The following is a 16154-nucleotide window of genomic DNA, read 5'->3' as shown; positions in this document are numbered from 1 at the left end:
TAGAATGTTCTCTGCCTGTTATATGAATTATTTCAAAATCATAATCTTGGAGTACTAATGATCAACATGGCTAACATAGAGGAAAAGTTCATTAATGTTATTAGTCATCTTAATGGTACATGACATGTGATGATAGTAAATTTCCTACCATACAGATAACAACAAAAGTTTTTCATTCAATATACTACGGCTAAACATTCTTGTTCTGAGACCGAGTAATTTACTTCAGCTTTTCGTAAATGTCTACTGTAATAAGCTAAAGGATGTTCTTTTTTGTTTTCATTTAATTATGGCAACACTGCATTTATAGCATAACCTGAAATATATATGTTTAAGATAATTTATTTACTAACGCCTGAGTAACTAAAAATGAATAACTTAAAATGAGTGATTTTAATGCAGCGTGTCCTAATTTCACGAAAGCTTTTGTCTTTTATCTGCCCAAATAACTTCTCTTTCTTTCTTAGTTAGCTCAGTTAGAGGTTTGCCAACAACTCAAAATGTGGTGTAAACCTACTACAAAATCATATATATCCCAGGAAAGCAGGAATATCTAACTTTTAGTTCAGGTTTAATACTGTTTTCATTATCATATGTCTTAGATATTCTATTTCTTTTATCAATAACTGACATTTCTTTAGTTTCCTGTATATTACGTAACAGATAAATGTCTTCAACTGTTACAACAATCAATCACTTTTTAAATTCTTCCCCAAAATTTAATTTTCCGTTCTTCTAAGGACCTTATGCAACCGGGGATACATAATAACTGATACTGCCCTCTGTTCTGCTTGTTCAAACATATGTTTCACACTTGTCTATCTCTGGCATTTTATGAGGTTTTCTGCTATAGGTTTATTTTAATTTAACACTATTATGTGACAAACTTGATTTTCACGACCAGGGTCACATCTCCTACAAATATTCTTCTGGTAATGTTATTACGCTTTCTTTATGTTTTCTTTCACATTTCCTAAGAAATAAATCATAATTTATTTTACTCTGTCGTGTCTGGTGTTTACTATTTCTCACATGATGCTGTGCTACTGCATCTAATGTTTCACAATTAGTAGCCTTGTCTACTACTGCGTGGTTAGGAAATATTACTTTACCTTTCACATTTTCTTTTATGAAACATTCATTAGTTATTACAACAATACTGCTATATTAATTAATACTAATGCTTGTAGCTACAATCTGTGAACAGTATGAGTGTAATTATTCCAAAAGAAGTATGAATGATGTTCTGCACCCTTATAACATATGTATCTGATACCACTGGTGTTTCGGTACTTTCGAAATTCTCGTACAGTTGACATTCAAGTTATACAGAGTTTTCGTGTGAACAGGCTGGAAAAGCTTGTAATGAGCATTGGATAAAGAAACAAGGGCTACAAACAGTTAGCCTGATACCAAGTTCACACACAAAAGTCCAACTCCAACATGTGTTTTGAAAATAAAAGTCGAGTTTTTCCCCAAAAATTCTAGATGAGTGATGATATATATTCACTTGTTATCAATGTTCTTCTCTTTTTTTCAATTTGTTTATATTTTTCTTCAGGAACATAATAATAAAAAATGTCATTATGATGAGGGAAATAATAAATAAATCTAACTAAGAGTTTGTTATCTACAAAATTTGTAAACAATTTCTACACGATAGAATAAAAAAACAATATCAATTTCGATATCTACGTGTGTGAATTATAGAAAATTTGTATTTAAAATTCAAATAACTTGTATGTAATTTAAATTATGAGATCTATGTGCCATTGGAAAACATATTAGGAACAGTATTCAAAACCCCATATGCAGTGATGTTAATGGGACACACACTCACGTGACATTAACAGATCAGTTTTAAAACTTAGTTTGCCAATCCTCAAAATACGTTTATGGGATATGATGTGTGACTGGCGACTGAAGAAGCTTTCTTTCATGATACAATTTTTTACGAGATACTGTGACATCTAACGACCTATTTTCATTTCAACAAATGAAAGCAGTGACCGTCTGATAAATAAAAGTTCGCTATTAAATCTTTACCACCATCTATAGTCAGAAATCATTATTAGATGTGATTTTATATGAATTACAGAATATTTGTTTTTGAAACTAAACTGATTCATCAAAACTGTTAAAAGACAAACAGTTCATTATATTCATTAACTTCTGATCTAATAAACCAATGGTGATCAGAATTAGATAATAAATCTCGGGATTAGTACAGCTAATTCAGAATAGGATTTTTACTTATTAACAGCCCTAATGTCGACAATATGCCATAAGATCTAGGTTATTTCTACACAAGATATCAAGCTAATAATGTAGTATAATCATAAAAAGTGAATAAAATGAAACCCGACAAACCTTAGAACATACATTTACACTTAACATGAGACATTAGTGTTAGACCTATTACATTGTTAACCGTTACATTTTCTGTATAGTTCCACAGAGATTCTCAACAAGTAGAAGTGTTTATCATAATAGTATTACAACCACACTATATGTATGTAATGTCTATTGCTGAATGCGTGTTACTTTTCAGACCGGCTTATATACGGCAAATATAGTTTGCGGAATACTATTTAAGTTAACAATTTTATACAACATAACTTATATACATTATACATTAAATATATTACAGACATTATAATAAAAAAGTTAGTAAAACTAAACTGAAAAAAGAATGGAACATACTATACGAAGCACATACCAATGACTTGGAAACATGATTGTAAAGTATATTAAATATTTTATTGGTTTCAAATCTGTTTAGACATTCTTAAACAGCAGTTAAGTGAAACTGTTATATGGATAAAGAAAGTTATTAAACGAGAACATGAGTTGTTAGTCATACATTCATTCATGGTGATAAATACAGAACATGTTGGATTTAATTTAATTTCTGTTCCTTCAAATAGAAGAGTTACAACTTTTGTAAGAATTCCTCGTTGGATAGTTAAGATCTGCTGAGCTACTACAGATAGAACTTCTAAATCAAAACAGGACCAGGCACCACAGGAAGCAAGACCCTTGGAATAAAACATTAAGCTCTGTTCAAATTATTCTATAAAAATTATTAATATCTATAGAAAACTTCTGATATAAGTTAGCCATCAATTTTGCTTTCATCACATCTTAAATTAAGCAAATTGTTACTGATGATATTGCAACACCTTACATTTGTGAATGTCATTTCTTATAAAAGACAATATATACATATATTAATGAATTAAAGATCATAATAAATTACAAATTATTTACAATCAACTGTAAACTGAAAATACAAACTGTTCAAAAGTGGTACGTACTAGATTCTAATACAAACATTTTTAAAAAGCATAACTAGTGTATTGCTGACAATTCATTTAGTATTAATACTTCACTTGTATTTTTGTATTGTGACTTTAGTGGATATCTTTAACCTCATTACCATACAGTAGAAACGATATTTGTTACAGTGAGAAATTGTTTATTTCATGAGGAGCAGAGGATACATTACCTTGAAAAACTTTCCTAAAGCAATATAGTCCAGGCCATCTGAACAATTAAAAACAACACACTGCTTTGCAACAGCTTTGGCCAAGTCCTTTGTGGTTTCAGTCTTCCCAGTGCCTGGCTGGTCCTTCAGGAGCACCCCCCAAATGAAGATGCAATGTCCCAAAGAGGGTACGGTAGCAGCGATCAGTGAGAGGAGTAATAACAAGCCAAACAGTGTTTCCCAAATATTCATAGCCAGAGAATGTCAGAGATGAGCTTATCACAGAAGTTATCATTTTTTCATCCTAAAATTAAAAGGTGGCATAATTGCTGTCTCACTTCTTAAAGTAACAAAATGTTTTCCTTATTTTAAGTCATTTTAAGACCAAATTTCAAATTAAACTATCATTTATAATATACATTTTAGTATGCATGTCTATATATATATATACATTTTTCAGTTTGACTTAGAATATGTTCTGATATCATTTTTTACAGATGGTAATATTAAAGAAATAAAGTAGTATTTCAACCACTTAATAAATGAGCTGTCAAGAAATGTGCTTTACCTAACTTCTGCATGTCATGTTCGTATATGCATATACACCTCTACATTTTACTCTATAACTAAACATTTTAAACTGAGAAAACCATTTTCAAATTTGTCCTTCAAGAATAAGAGGGATGAAGGTTACTTTACATAAGACAGTTAGAAAACATGACTGAAAACTGATATAATGGTTGCTAACTTATGGCAACACATTATTTCATTTATTAAACCTTATTAACCTCACTCATATATAGTTGTAGATAATACAATATGATTCAATGTGTGGTAGATTCAAAAGATTCAATACAAAGGAGCTGTAGGCTCAGTGACATTTTGCTTTCATCTCATGGTTGTCAAGTCCTTGATAAAGACACATTATTTTTATTGTTTCAGTCTATCAAGCATATCAAACTGCACAATGGGTACAAATTATTAGCTAAAAGGTTAAACTGTGCCAAACTGGCATCATTTTCAGGTGGAATGTATCACTACTTTTATTTGCTTGTGCTAGTAAAACTGGAGTTTATTGCTGGTTTCCAAGAGCTGTCTCAGCACAGGATTGATATCATTTCACTACTGTACTACCTTTTGAGTCAAATACATACCAATAGTAATCACTGTCAGATGAAGATATGCATTATGAAAGACGGGCATCACAGGAACATCAGTAATGGTTTATACAAAATTGTTATTTTTCTAACTGAAATTCTATCAACAAAGCTAACTGTATAACAATACCACATTGAAGAGGCTTCTAAAGTTGTTTAATTAGTATACTCCTATCTCACAATACAGCTGAAATGGAAACTTCCGTGGCAACAATTTGAAAATGACATATCATACACAAGACAAAAAAATATTTCCTCAAAATTAATATCTCAGAAGTGAGTAGATGAGAATAATTTTTAAGTAAAAAAGTCAGAGATAATCCAGTTATTCATGCTAAAACATCCCCTCTGGACAATTGCTGACACTAAATAAAATATTTATAACAGCAGCACTTTAGAGAAAGAACCTTTAGTTTTAATGCCAACATAGCATTAATAGGAATAAAATCCTTTGAATCTATACTAGGTGAAGTAACAATCACATGAACTTGCAAACTCATAATAAGGAAAGGAAAAATTATCAAAAGCCCTCCACAAACTAAGTAAAGTTAACAGAAAATGTTATGATAAAAAGTGAAGTATGAATCACAGGAAGAAGCAAAAACTTTATACATGTGCATAAGTGAGTGCTGAATCATGTTAATTTCAGTAAAGAGAAAGTCAGCTACACTAGTAGGGTGTGTCACACTCCTATTGGTGGAGAGTTGTCACGTGCTCATTTGCATGCTACAACACAGTAATACCCTTGGGAAACAAGTGAATTTGGACCCTCAATACTAGTGGTGAGTGAAAATATTTGTATATATAAAGCAGCACAAATAGAGGAAAGCTATTATGTAAGAAGAAGTAAGATTGTATCAGAAGTATGCCTTATGAACTTTTTATAACTGGCTCCAGTATTTCCTTTTATTTTAGTTGTTAATTTGAATACATTGTTTTTTATAATAACAAATGTTCTGTGTAGCACCAGCCTATAACTGAGTATCTGAAGTGTTCTTTACCTGTTGACAGTATTAAGATCACATACCTAAAGCATTCTTTTCCTGTCGAGGTGAATATTTCGAGTGATTTTTTACCTGTTAGCAATAATAAAATTAAGTATCTCAACTGTTCTATGATTAGCATTAATATCAAATTTCAGCATACATTTACATAAGAAATGTTAGCCCCCCAGTGATATAATGGTATGTCTCTGGACTTATGCTGGTAAAAATCAGGTTTTGACACCCATGGTGTAGCTTTTTACAAAATAACTAAACAAACAAACAAGATAATGTTTACTCTTTGAACTGTTTTAGTGTCTCCACAATATTAAGTTCCAGTGTTTTAAAATAATGATAAATCAGGAATTAAAGTTTTTAATTTTTACACTGGTCATCACTTTTTAAATCATTGTTAAGTAGATTTAGTGAAAAAGAAGCTATGTTTTTAATAAAGATCTTGAACTAAATTTTGTTCAGAGGAAATTTATCTTAACCTTCCTTTCTTTAGTTCAAAATTTGTCATCTATATTGTTTTTATCAGTGTCAATATACGTTGGTTGTCAGTTGTTTTTTTTAAGTGTGCTGTCAAATTATCAACAGAAAAAAATTCTTGAAATGATTGTAACAAAGAGTACACTAAAGTTATTTGATTAACTCAAAGGAAAATTCTTTAAAGTTAATGAAAACTTCAGTTTATGAATTAGTACTTACTGTTATAAATGTGTGCATCATTGAAAAATAGTGAATATTCACCTAGATGTATTGGATACAACTTCAGTTTTTTAACAGATTTGTGTTTAAGTATGTACTTGTCATAATCCTTTAATAATAATTTGAATCACTAGTTAGGGTGAATGAAAATTTTAAAGTAAATAAACACTAGTTTATTTGTTTCGAATATTTACGTAACAGCAACCGCCCCTAGATTTCAACTGATACACTAGAGGGAAGGAAGCTGCTCAATAACACCCACCGTCAACTCTCGGACTATTATAATTACGTCACTTGACCGTCAGCTTTTAGACTATTATAATCAAATCACAAGGGCGCCAGCTTTTAGACTATTATGATTACATCATTTGACCATCTGCTTTCAGACTATTATAATCAAATCACTTGACTACCAACTCTTGGACTATTATGATTACATCATTTGACCATCACTCTTACGGTATACTGAAAACCACAAAGTGCTTGCGCGATTTGTTTCTGCAATGGGATGCGAACCACGAATCCACAATCCAACACGCTAAGTGCTAAATCACGTCCTGCCCAGAGAGAACGAGCGAGCCATATAAGAGTAAAAATGTACTTAAGTAAAGACAAATGTTGGAAGAGAATTCTTCTTTAGATACGGTGTGTTTTGTTTACATTTATATTGCATTAAATTGTAAATAAATTGCATGTATATCAAAACTTTGTTTTCTGATGTCATTTGTGTTATTTATACGATAAAACTTAAATCATCAATCTCATACACTGGCACAGTTTTCTTTATTCTTATACAAGACGGTAGAGTACGTTTTGACACCGGAAATCCGATAAATATCTTTAATGGTTTATGTGCAACATGTGTGTTTCACACGTCTCACGCTACTGTTTAAAATAGCAATATTTAGAATGTGAAATTATATTGAAAATTGCTTCGGTCACGGATGACGTTATTCACAGTTCCTGCTCCTAAAGGACAAGAAAGGATGTTTAGTTACGTACAGGAGAAAGTTATTCGTCAAGAAGAAAATGATCGAAACCGAAAAAGTGAATTGATTGTCTACCGAGAAACCACGATAGCTCAGAAGAGAGTTTTAATATCAATAACAGTGGTTGCACACGCACGACACAACCTCGGACATGCGCATTTTATTTCACAGAATATGTTTATCTTCTGTTTACTTACGAAAGCTTAAAGAAATTTAGGTGTATGTTTTTTTTACAACACTGGGAAAAGTCGGCTATTTCTATAATTCGTTTTTGGTTTGTTTTTTTGACAAACTTCAGAAACATTTCTATCTCAAAAATCTAACCGCATCTTGACCATTTGGCACGATCGCGAAATCTAATATAAGAATCAGAGTATTTTATGAGGGAGTTAATGTGGACAACATTACATTCAAGAAAGTGGCGCCACAATAAAGATTTTCTATCAGAAATTGGGTCAAAGATAAACCTGTCTCAGGTCAACACTACATTCCAAAAAAGGTGGTGCGGTAATACAGATTACCTGTTAGAGATTGGGTCAAAGATAAAATATTTCGGGTCAACACTACATTCGAGGAAGGTGGCGCCGCAATAAATATTTTTTCTTAGAGATTGGGTCAAAGATAAAACTATTTCAGGTCAACATGACATGTAATTGGTTTGACTATGACTAATTTCTTCAATTTCATGTTTCTTGGAAGCAAGTGCACCTTTGATATTGATATATAAGACTGTGAATTTAAGACATTATACATCCATTGATCAATTGTACAGTTAATAAACTGTGATAAGTATAGTGTGCTGTGTTTTTTATAATTGTTTACCATCAATTCCATACAGTCTTTGGTATTTCTTGATTTTAAATATTCTGTAATGAAGTATTTTTCTTCCTCCGTTATTTTTTTATTTTCCGCCAAAAGGCCGGCCCGCCCTCGCCACTGTCTGGAAAACGCTATCCTAAGAGGTTTATTCATCTTGTTGAATGTTTTAAGGAATATGATAGCACTTAAAACCGATAAACATAAGAGATGAACTTTTATATACACGTTAAAACATATTCAATACATATTTAAATACATTTTTTTTTCATTTTGGAATTTTACACAATGTAAAATATTTACACCTTTTCGTGATGACGACAAACCCACTTGAAGTAAAAAATATATGTCAAGATGGCTGGTATTAGTATTAACACAAGTAAAGCAGAGAACAACGTTTCGACTTTCTCAGGCCATCTTCAAACTAATACCCGTCATGAAATATAATTTTACAGCTCTTTCGTAAATAATTTGTCAATGTAAACTTCATTTTATAAATTGGCCGAATTTTAAGTGAGGAATTTGTTAAATGTTTAAAATTTTTTATTTCTACGCTGATAGGTTTTGATAAATAACATTCTCAGAGGAGTAAAGGCAAATTAAAAGTGGGGGCAAGGTTCATTTGACCAAGTAAAGTGAGGGAATACACATCAAAGTCGTGCATACTGAGGCCAGAGTTTAGGGCACGCTTAAGAGCCCAAGAAGCTCTTTATTCGTTCTCCCACTTTTCCTGACAGTTTTCTGAATTTTTGTGCCCTTTAAATGGAACATATTGAAAAATAGGGATTTCCTGCACTGATAATAGCTGTATGAAAATAAAAGTTACAATCAAAGAAAAAACAGCTTTAACTGTTCTCTAGACAGACAAACTTCTGGAAATATAATCTTAAAAAGCAGTGTTTCTTCCTGTTACCTTCACAATGTTCCAGCAACAGCATAATCTTTATTTAAATTTTCTTACAAAAAAGCGAGCTACCACACAATGTTGTTTTTCTCTTTGATTTTTTTCTCAAAACAGTCAAATGAACTTCTTGTGTCATATGTTGATTACAACTCATTATTATTTGTTTATTTACACTGGTTGTTGTTATTTGTTTAATGCAATTTTAGAAGTAACTGAAAATTTATTTCCTAAAAATATGATTACAAAGGCTCCTGGTTAAAATTATAATTTATGCTAAATGAAAACAACGTAATTCTAAATATTCGTAATTATGTTGGCAACTTATACAACAACAATTTAGTGCAGATTTCGAAGACTAAGTTGACAGTTAATTTCAGATTATCTTAATTTGTTTCCTTCTTATTTTTAAACACAAAACTGCACAGTAGGTTATTTGTTAGCCAAGGGTATCGAAACCCGATTATTCACATTTCAGGCTCAAAGACCAGAAGAGCGATTATATTAAACAATTTCTCCAAACCTAGATAACGATTTTAAACTGGGTACAGTTTTATCGAGCAAACAATTTAAAATAATCCTAACGCCCCCCTCGAATTTCTGACATGTTACGAAATTCTCATCATCTACGAAGTTTGATATTCTTGAACGACTACTTGTGCTTTTTGTATATTTCCTATACTTAGTGTTATCTGCTCTGTACACTTTATCAACATGATTAAAAAAAGCCAGCTCAGCAAGACGTCAACGTTTGTAAATAATTGTTACTAAACTATAAAACGTGTTAAATATAGAAATTATAAGTTTTATTTTCATTATACTTCACAAGCATTATTTGTTTTGAATTTCACGAGGGATATCTGCGTTAGCCGTCCTTAACTTAGCAGAGTAAGACTAGAGGGAAGGCAGCTAGTCATCACCACCCGCTGCCAACTCTTGGGCTTCACAAGAAGTCATACCTTTCAACTCTAATTTTGAAATACTTCTAAGTTAGACTATATACTATTACTATAACAAAGTGTGGTAGACCTACGTTCATCTTCCAGCAATTAATATTTCTAAAAATTATGTAAAATTAAATCAATATACTTGTAATAGTTAACCCATTCATTCACTTTCTAACTAGAAATAAACTTCTATCATCATAACTATCTTTTCATGCCCGGCGGTTAAGGTACTTGACTCGTAGTCTGAAGGTCGCGGGTTCGAATTCCCATCACACCAAACATCTCGCCCTTTCAGTCGCGGGGACGTTATAATGTGACGACCAATCACACTATTCGTTAATAAAAGAGTAGCCCAACAGTTGGCGGTGGTTGGTGGTGACTAGCTGCTTTTCCTCTATTTTTGCACTGCTAAATTAGGGATGGCTAGTGCAGATAGCCCTCGAGTAGCTTTGCGTGAAATTTAAAACAAACCAAACCAAAATCATATGTAACAAGTATTCAATTACAGTACTGAACAAAAGTGTTGTCTCCCGCTGTTACAGTGGAAAGTCTACGAATTTACAATGCTAAAATCAGGGGTTCCATTCCCCTCGATGGACTCAACAGATAGTCCGATGTAGCTTTGCTATAAGAAAACACAAACACAAAAGTATTAAGACAAGAAAATATTTTGTCATTCTTTCCATTTTGTGGGGCTAATTCTTCCATGTCACCACGTAAGAAAACTCAAATATTTTATACCTAAAACAACATGGTAATACTTTACTGTTGACAACCGATGAATCAGTATGAGAATACTTGTCATTCTTTTGAATTTCCATAAACTTGTACCAAGGACATATCATAAGGGTTTTGCTTGAATGAACATAGTGATTAAATTTAAGATCTGAAATAACTGTCATGGTGCCCAATGCAGTGTGTTAACTGTATAGAAAGAAGTTAGTAAGGAACTAACATATGGTACCGGTGTATGTTAGAAATAAATTTCATAAAACTTCACAAATAAACCTTCATACAGAGAGTGTTTAACACATTATATTAAGTTTTATTTTCATTGCCCAAAAAGCTTAGAGAATTGTCACTAGAGCAGAGAGTTCGTACAAAAACTTTACGTTGTGCTGATTGGACTCTATAGCAAATTGCTTCAGAATTGAAATGTTCTCCTAGAACTGTCAAGTACACCCTAGATCATGAGACTGAGACAGGTAAATTAGATAATAGGAAAGGAAGAGTTAACTAAATAGTTAAATAGTTAACCCATTCATTCAGTTTCTAACTAGAAATAAACTTCTATCATCATATCTATCTTTTCATGCCCGGCGGTTAAGGTACTTGACTCGTAGTCTGAAGGTCGCGGGTTCGAATTCCCGTCATACCAAACATGCTCGCCCTTTCAGTCGTGGGGACGTTATAATGTGACGACCAATCACACTATTCGTTGGTAAGAGTAAAACAAGAGTTGACGGTTGGTAGTGATGACAACTAGCTGCCTTTCCTCTAATCTTATACTGCTAAATTAGGGACGGCAATCGCAGATAGTCCTCGTGTAGCTTTGCGCGAACTTCAAAACAAACAAACACTATCTTTTAACTTTCTCAACTCTTCAACATTACCTCATATTTATAATTACCTTTTTAATATGCTAGAACATAAATTTGATATCAAATTAGAATTAAATTTGCCCTTCAGCTAACAAAATATTACATCATTAAAAATATAGGTTATTATAATATGCTACACAATAGTATTCGACAAAATGAAGGAAAACTTCATTGTACGGTTACTTACGAATGACGTCACTAAGCTTCGAAGGGATACACCATTTTTCTTAAGGAAGGTTAACTGTTTGGAACATAAACTTGTGCTGTTCAAGTTGGGCAGAAAAACGATTGGTCTTGACGTTAAGATAAGTCATTTTGAATAAATAAACTTCTGAAGTAAGTTTTCTCTATGGATACAATTAGAAAATATTATTACTATACGAACAGTTATTTCGAAATATAATTACATATTTCATTATAACTTTCGAAAGCAAGATAATTTATATTTTATCAAATTTTCTAAAAGAAAAATTAAACATCTTATAATAAGGAAGCAAACTTTTCCTAAAAACTAATTAAATAAATGAGTAAACTAATTGTTTCCCAAATTAATATAATTTAAAAAATTTCTCGTAATATTAAGTTTGTTTTGAATTTCGCACAAAGCTACTCGAGGGCTATCTGCGCTAGCCGTCCCCACTTTAGCAGTGTAAGACTACAGGGAAGGCAGCTAGTCATCACCACCCACCACCAACTCTTGGGCTACTCTTTTACCAACGAATAGCCCCACGGCCGAAAGGGCCGTTGTTTTTCACGACGGGGATACGAACACGCGACCCTCAGATTACGAGTCGCACGCCTTAACACGCTTGGCCAGGCCGGGCGCCGTAATATTAAATGCTGTAGTGCAGAATTTACTATATCGAAAGTACTGGAGGCTGAATAATAATTATTACTGGAATTACATTTTATGAAATATTTGTGTTACTCAGATACTGTCGAGTTTACTTTATTGTTTTTAGATTAATTTAATAACTTCTCTTTCTTTATCGCAGTTTTGTTTGCTATTATGCAGATAATTACATAATGAACTGTTTCAAAACACAATTTTAGTGTTATAAACGCTCAGACTTACTGCTGAGCCTCCAGGAAGGGCTTAACTTTCAAAAGTTCTATTCCACATCTAATATAAACCCAATACTGGAATGAGTAGTGTTGCAGGTCCAGAAACAGGAGAATGAAGAGATGAAGTTTATATAAATTATTGTGATAAATAGTCGTAGTATTCTACCTGCATGAATGAAGCAGTGTTTCTGTTGTGGAAGTGACTGTGTCATGTAGAATGGAATCTATTTTGTGTGTATGGTTGTTTTTGCTTTGCTTAACAACTCCCTCTATTACTTGTATCGTTTCGGTTCTGACTGCAAACTTACATTCTTCTGAAAGGTTTGTGAATGGATGGAGCAGAATATCCTCAACTCTATCATCGTCAGATGTATAATTTTTTCATTTTACGAAAATACCCAGCACCTGTTTCTCAGATTTGTACAGAAAGATATTTAATGTGTCCTTCTCAGTTTCTTTTTCTTTTAAAGTTGCTTGCCGCTAAGACTTTCCTCACAGACGTGTTTCACCAGTGTCCGGGTTGTTTGCTTTGTCATAACCCACAACTGCCACGTAACTCGATATCCCAGAATAGGGTAAATCATTGATTGTGACAGTGTAACTATTGTGTTATGTTTTGAAGAGAGGAGAGAACTTTGAAGATAATCAACGATTCTTTTGTTGTTGTTGCTTGTTTGACAGAAACATTATAAATATTCAAATAGCGCCTACTTTCGTGTGGTAATAAAAATAACAGCTCATCATGTTTCTGAAATGTTTTCCTTTAGAGATTTCACTGACCTCCTGAAAGTGTTTGTAAGCGCATTCCCTTCTTCTGAAGTATTCTTCCCAACGTAAAAAAGTAGAAGAACATATTTATTGCAATAATGTTTTCTGTAAAAAATACACTAGACCACTGAATGTACTTCAGCACGTTTTTGTTTTCCTAATATCGTGCAATTGGTAATGTATTTGAGTTTTTTGTATTTTGATTTTCACACTCAAGAAGAAACAATTAATATTATCATGATGGACACTTTCTCTGTCAAAACGTGTGTAAAGCAGTGATAAAGTGGAACTTACCACAGAAATTGGTTACAAATACCAGACGATTTTGTATAAGTATATAAATTTTCTGTACTGCACAGAAACTGCCGCCGGGACGAATATAAAAATAAAAATACTTGCTCGTAATGGATCTCTATTTTAGAATTACAAGAATTTTTTTTCTCGATTTTTCTTCATTATTCTTATTTCTTTATGCGTGAGTTTAACATATAACCAAGGCTCATTGTTCATTCTGTGCGCAAGCAAGCTACACTTTTCATGTATTGCTCACAATCTGCGTCCAGTTACGTAAAAAATTAGCTGCGAGAAAACACACAGCCTCATCTAATTTAATATAACTATTAAACTGAAATGTGGTTGGACGAATTCTTTGCGATTGAAAATCACCAAGAAAAATTTGTTCATTATTCTCATTGCCTGTAACTTTTACTTTTTCTTGTTTCTGAGAAGAAAGCGTTATTTCCCAATCGCTTATGCCTAAAGTAGATGAAAAAGACCTATTTTTCTCTTCAAACTTTGTTTTTATGGCTTGGGTAATGAAATTTTCCAATTTATCCATTTTCCAGAACATTCCAGGTAGATTCAGCGCTGAGTAACTGATAGAGAATTTTCACGAACTTACAAGAATATTCAAGAACTTTCTAGAATGTTGTAGAAGCCTAAAAGCTGTGCTGCTCCATAACGGGAATAATAATCGATCTCTTTCCACCATTGCACATAAAATTGGATCTGATGAAACAAATTGTCATAGCTCCTGATAAGGAATCTGCAGCCTTCAAGTACCTTCGAGACTTCTTCCCTAAGCTGTTTTAGGCAAAGGTCAAAGCTGGTGTTTTCGTTGGACCACAAATAAAGATCCTCGAGTGCGCAGAATTCCTCAAGAAGCCCAGTAGGAAGAAAATAAAGCTTGGAGCAGATTTGTCGCAGTGATTCAAGGTTTCTTGGGCAATCACAAGGTTCAAACTCATGTAGAACTGGTTGAGACTCTGGTGAAGAACTACGGTAAAATGGGCTGCAGGATGCCCCTGAAAGTCCATATCCTTAACGCTCACCGTGATAAATTTAAGAAGAACATGGGAGCATCTTTAGAGGAGGAAGGCGAGCGCTTCCACCAAGATATACTGGACTTTGAACGCCACTACTAAGAAGCGTATAACGAAAACATGATGGAAGACTATATTTGGAGGCTGTTACGTGAAAGTGATTTACATTACAGTTGCAAATCTCGAAAAACTACTCACTTCTAAACATTTTTGTATAACTTTAGTATAAATACATGGAAATCTTGATTCATATGTTATTTTATTCAGGCATTGTGTAAATGAACACGTGCAAATTTGCCTGTTTTTCATAGGAAATAGGTTAATTTCTAAATTTCATTATCCAGGTCACAAAAGCAAAGTTTGAATGGAATAATGACCATTTTCTATACTTTTACAACATAAGCAATTAAAAAATAACACTCATTATCCAGGAACAAAATTTATGTTACACAGTGTAATTGTTTTGAAAAACCATCAGGACATATGGACTTCAAACCTATAAAAATATTAAACAATAAAGTGTAAGTGATTTTGTTTGATTGTAATTAAACACAAAGCTACACAACGGGCTACTTATACTCTACCCACCACAGGTATTGAAATCCGGATTGTAACGTTATAAGTCCGCAGACATGCCTCTGTGCCACGGGGGGAGGCTTGTAAGTAAGTGAGAATTTCTTATACAGAATACCTGGAAAACATTTTGTAAAGAAAATCAATTACAATTAAGAAATTTTAACATAAAACTTACCCAAAGTCATTTTTAATCTAGGAATTTTCCATTTGACAGAATTGTTTTTCATAAAATGATGGATATATTAATATATGAAAACAGTCTTTTGAATGTGAAGTGAAATGCATTCTAATTTAATATCAACATTAGGAGATTACACAGCGAGCATTTAAGACCTTTACACTGTGTTATATTCGTTATAACTTTTTGAAACATTATCTGGATTTATTGACCTCAAACGTGATTTTTTGAATCAAGGTTTTCTAAAACGTAAATAGACTATTCATGTTTAGCCATAAATAAAAAATCAAGGGTAAATGCGAAAGCTTAAGAAATTCTAATTGGCAGATAAACCGGAAGTTTTGCAAAGGTATAGAAAAGCGGAGGACTTAGTTAATATAAAATTAGAGAACCCACAACGGGTTATGGGTGACATATGACTGATAATGTTAAAACGCTAATAATCTAGCAACAGCATCAAAATTTCACTTTACTTACTTCTCTGTTGCATTTTCTGACTCACAGATTTCACTTAAAGCAAACAGTATGGGTCCACTTACTGGAGTAAGATAGATACGAAGTTGTGAAGTACGTGTCTGTTCTCTCTCTGCTCTCTTGCTGATTCGTCTGAAATAAAAGTCGAATTATGGAAGGAACACGAGAGCTATTTTCAC

The 16154-nt window shown here is 32.7% G+C and overlaps 1 protein-coding gene and 1 long non-coding RNA gene across 7 annotated transcripts; one reads left to right on the top strand and one right to left on the bottom strand.

The window, feature by feature from the left end:
• Window positions 1–2744: 2744 nt before the first annotated feature.
• LOC143242382 (dynein axonemal heavy chain 12-like) lies at window positions 2745–16099 on the bottom strand. 5 transcript variants are annotated; one of them, XM_076485739.1, is made up of 5 exons: window positions 15979–16094; window positions 15336–15438; window positions 11780–11939; window positions 3509–3791; window positions 2745–3038 (listed from the first exon to the last, which is right to left on the bottom strand). In XM_076485739.1, exons 4-5 carry the CDS (start codon window positions 3737–3739, stop codon window positions 2769–2771), a joined length of 501 nt encoding a protein of 166 aa, XP_076341854.1. In that variant the 5' UTR covers window positions 3740–3791; window positions 11780–11939; window positions 15336–15438; window positions 15979–16094; the 3' UTR covers window positions 2745–2768. The 5 variants fall into 5 exon arrangements, with proteins under 5 accessions (XP_076341854.1, XP_076341856.1, XP_076341855.1 ...); XM_076485741.1 differs by lacking the exon at window positions 11780–11939; XM_076485740.1 differs by lacking the exons at window positions 11780–11939; window positions 15336–15438 and having other exon boundaries at window positions 15979–16099.
• On the top strand, window positions 5287–7043 carry LOC143242385 (uncharacterized). Of its 2 annotated transcripts, none has more exons than XR_013022592.1 (2): window positions 5287–5426; window positions 6540–7043. It is a non-coding gene; the product is annotated as an uncharacterized LOC143242385 (long non-coding RNA). The 2 variants fall into 2 exon arrangements; XR_013022593.1 differs by lacking the exon at window positions 5287–5426 and adding an exon at window positions 5437–5695.
• Window positions 16100–16154: the final 55 nt, after the last annotated feature.

The sequence above is a fragment of the Tachypleus tridentatus genome, unplaced genomic scaffold (genome assembly GCF_004210375.1).
Source record: "Tachypleus tridentatus isolate NWPU-2018 unplaced genomic scaffold, ASM421037v1 Hic_cluster_2, whole genome shotgun sequence".
In the NCBI taxonomy this organism is placed as follows: Eukaryota; Metazoa; Arthropoda; class Merostomata; order Xiphosura; family Limulidae; genus Tachypleus; species Tachypleus tridentatus.
Note: the sequence above shows the minus strand (reverse complement) of the source record. Positions and strands in the feature narration are given on the sequence as shown.

Excerpts from the sequence above, each read along its gene's own strand:
- LOC143242382 (XM_076485740.1), bottom strand. The coding sequence starts at position 3,739 with ATGAATATTTGGGAAACACTGTTTGGCTTGTTATTACTCCTCTCACTG. Across the intron at positions 3,039-3,508 it reads CTTTAGGAAAGTTTTTCAAG|GGTCTTGCTTCCTGTGGTGC; the intron begins GTAATGTATCCT and ends TTTTATTCCAAG.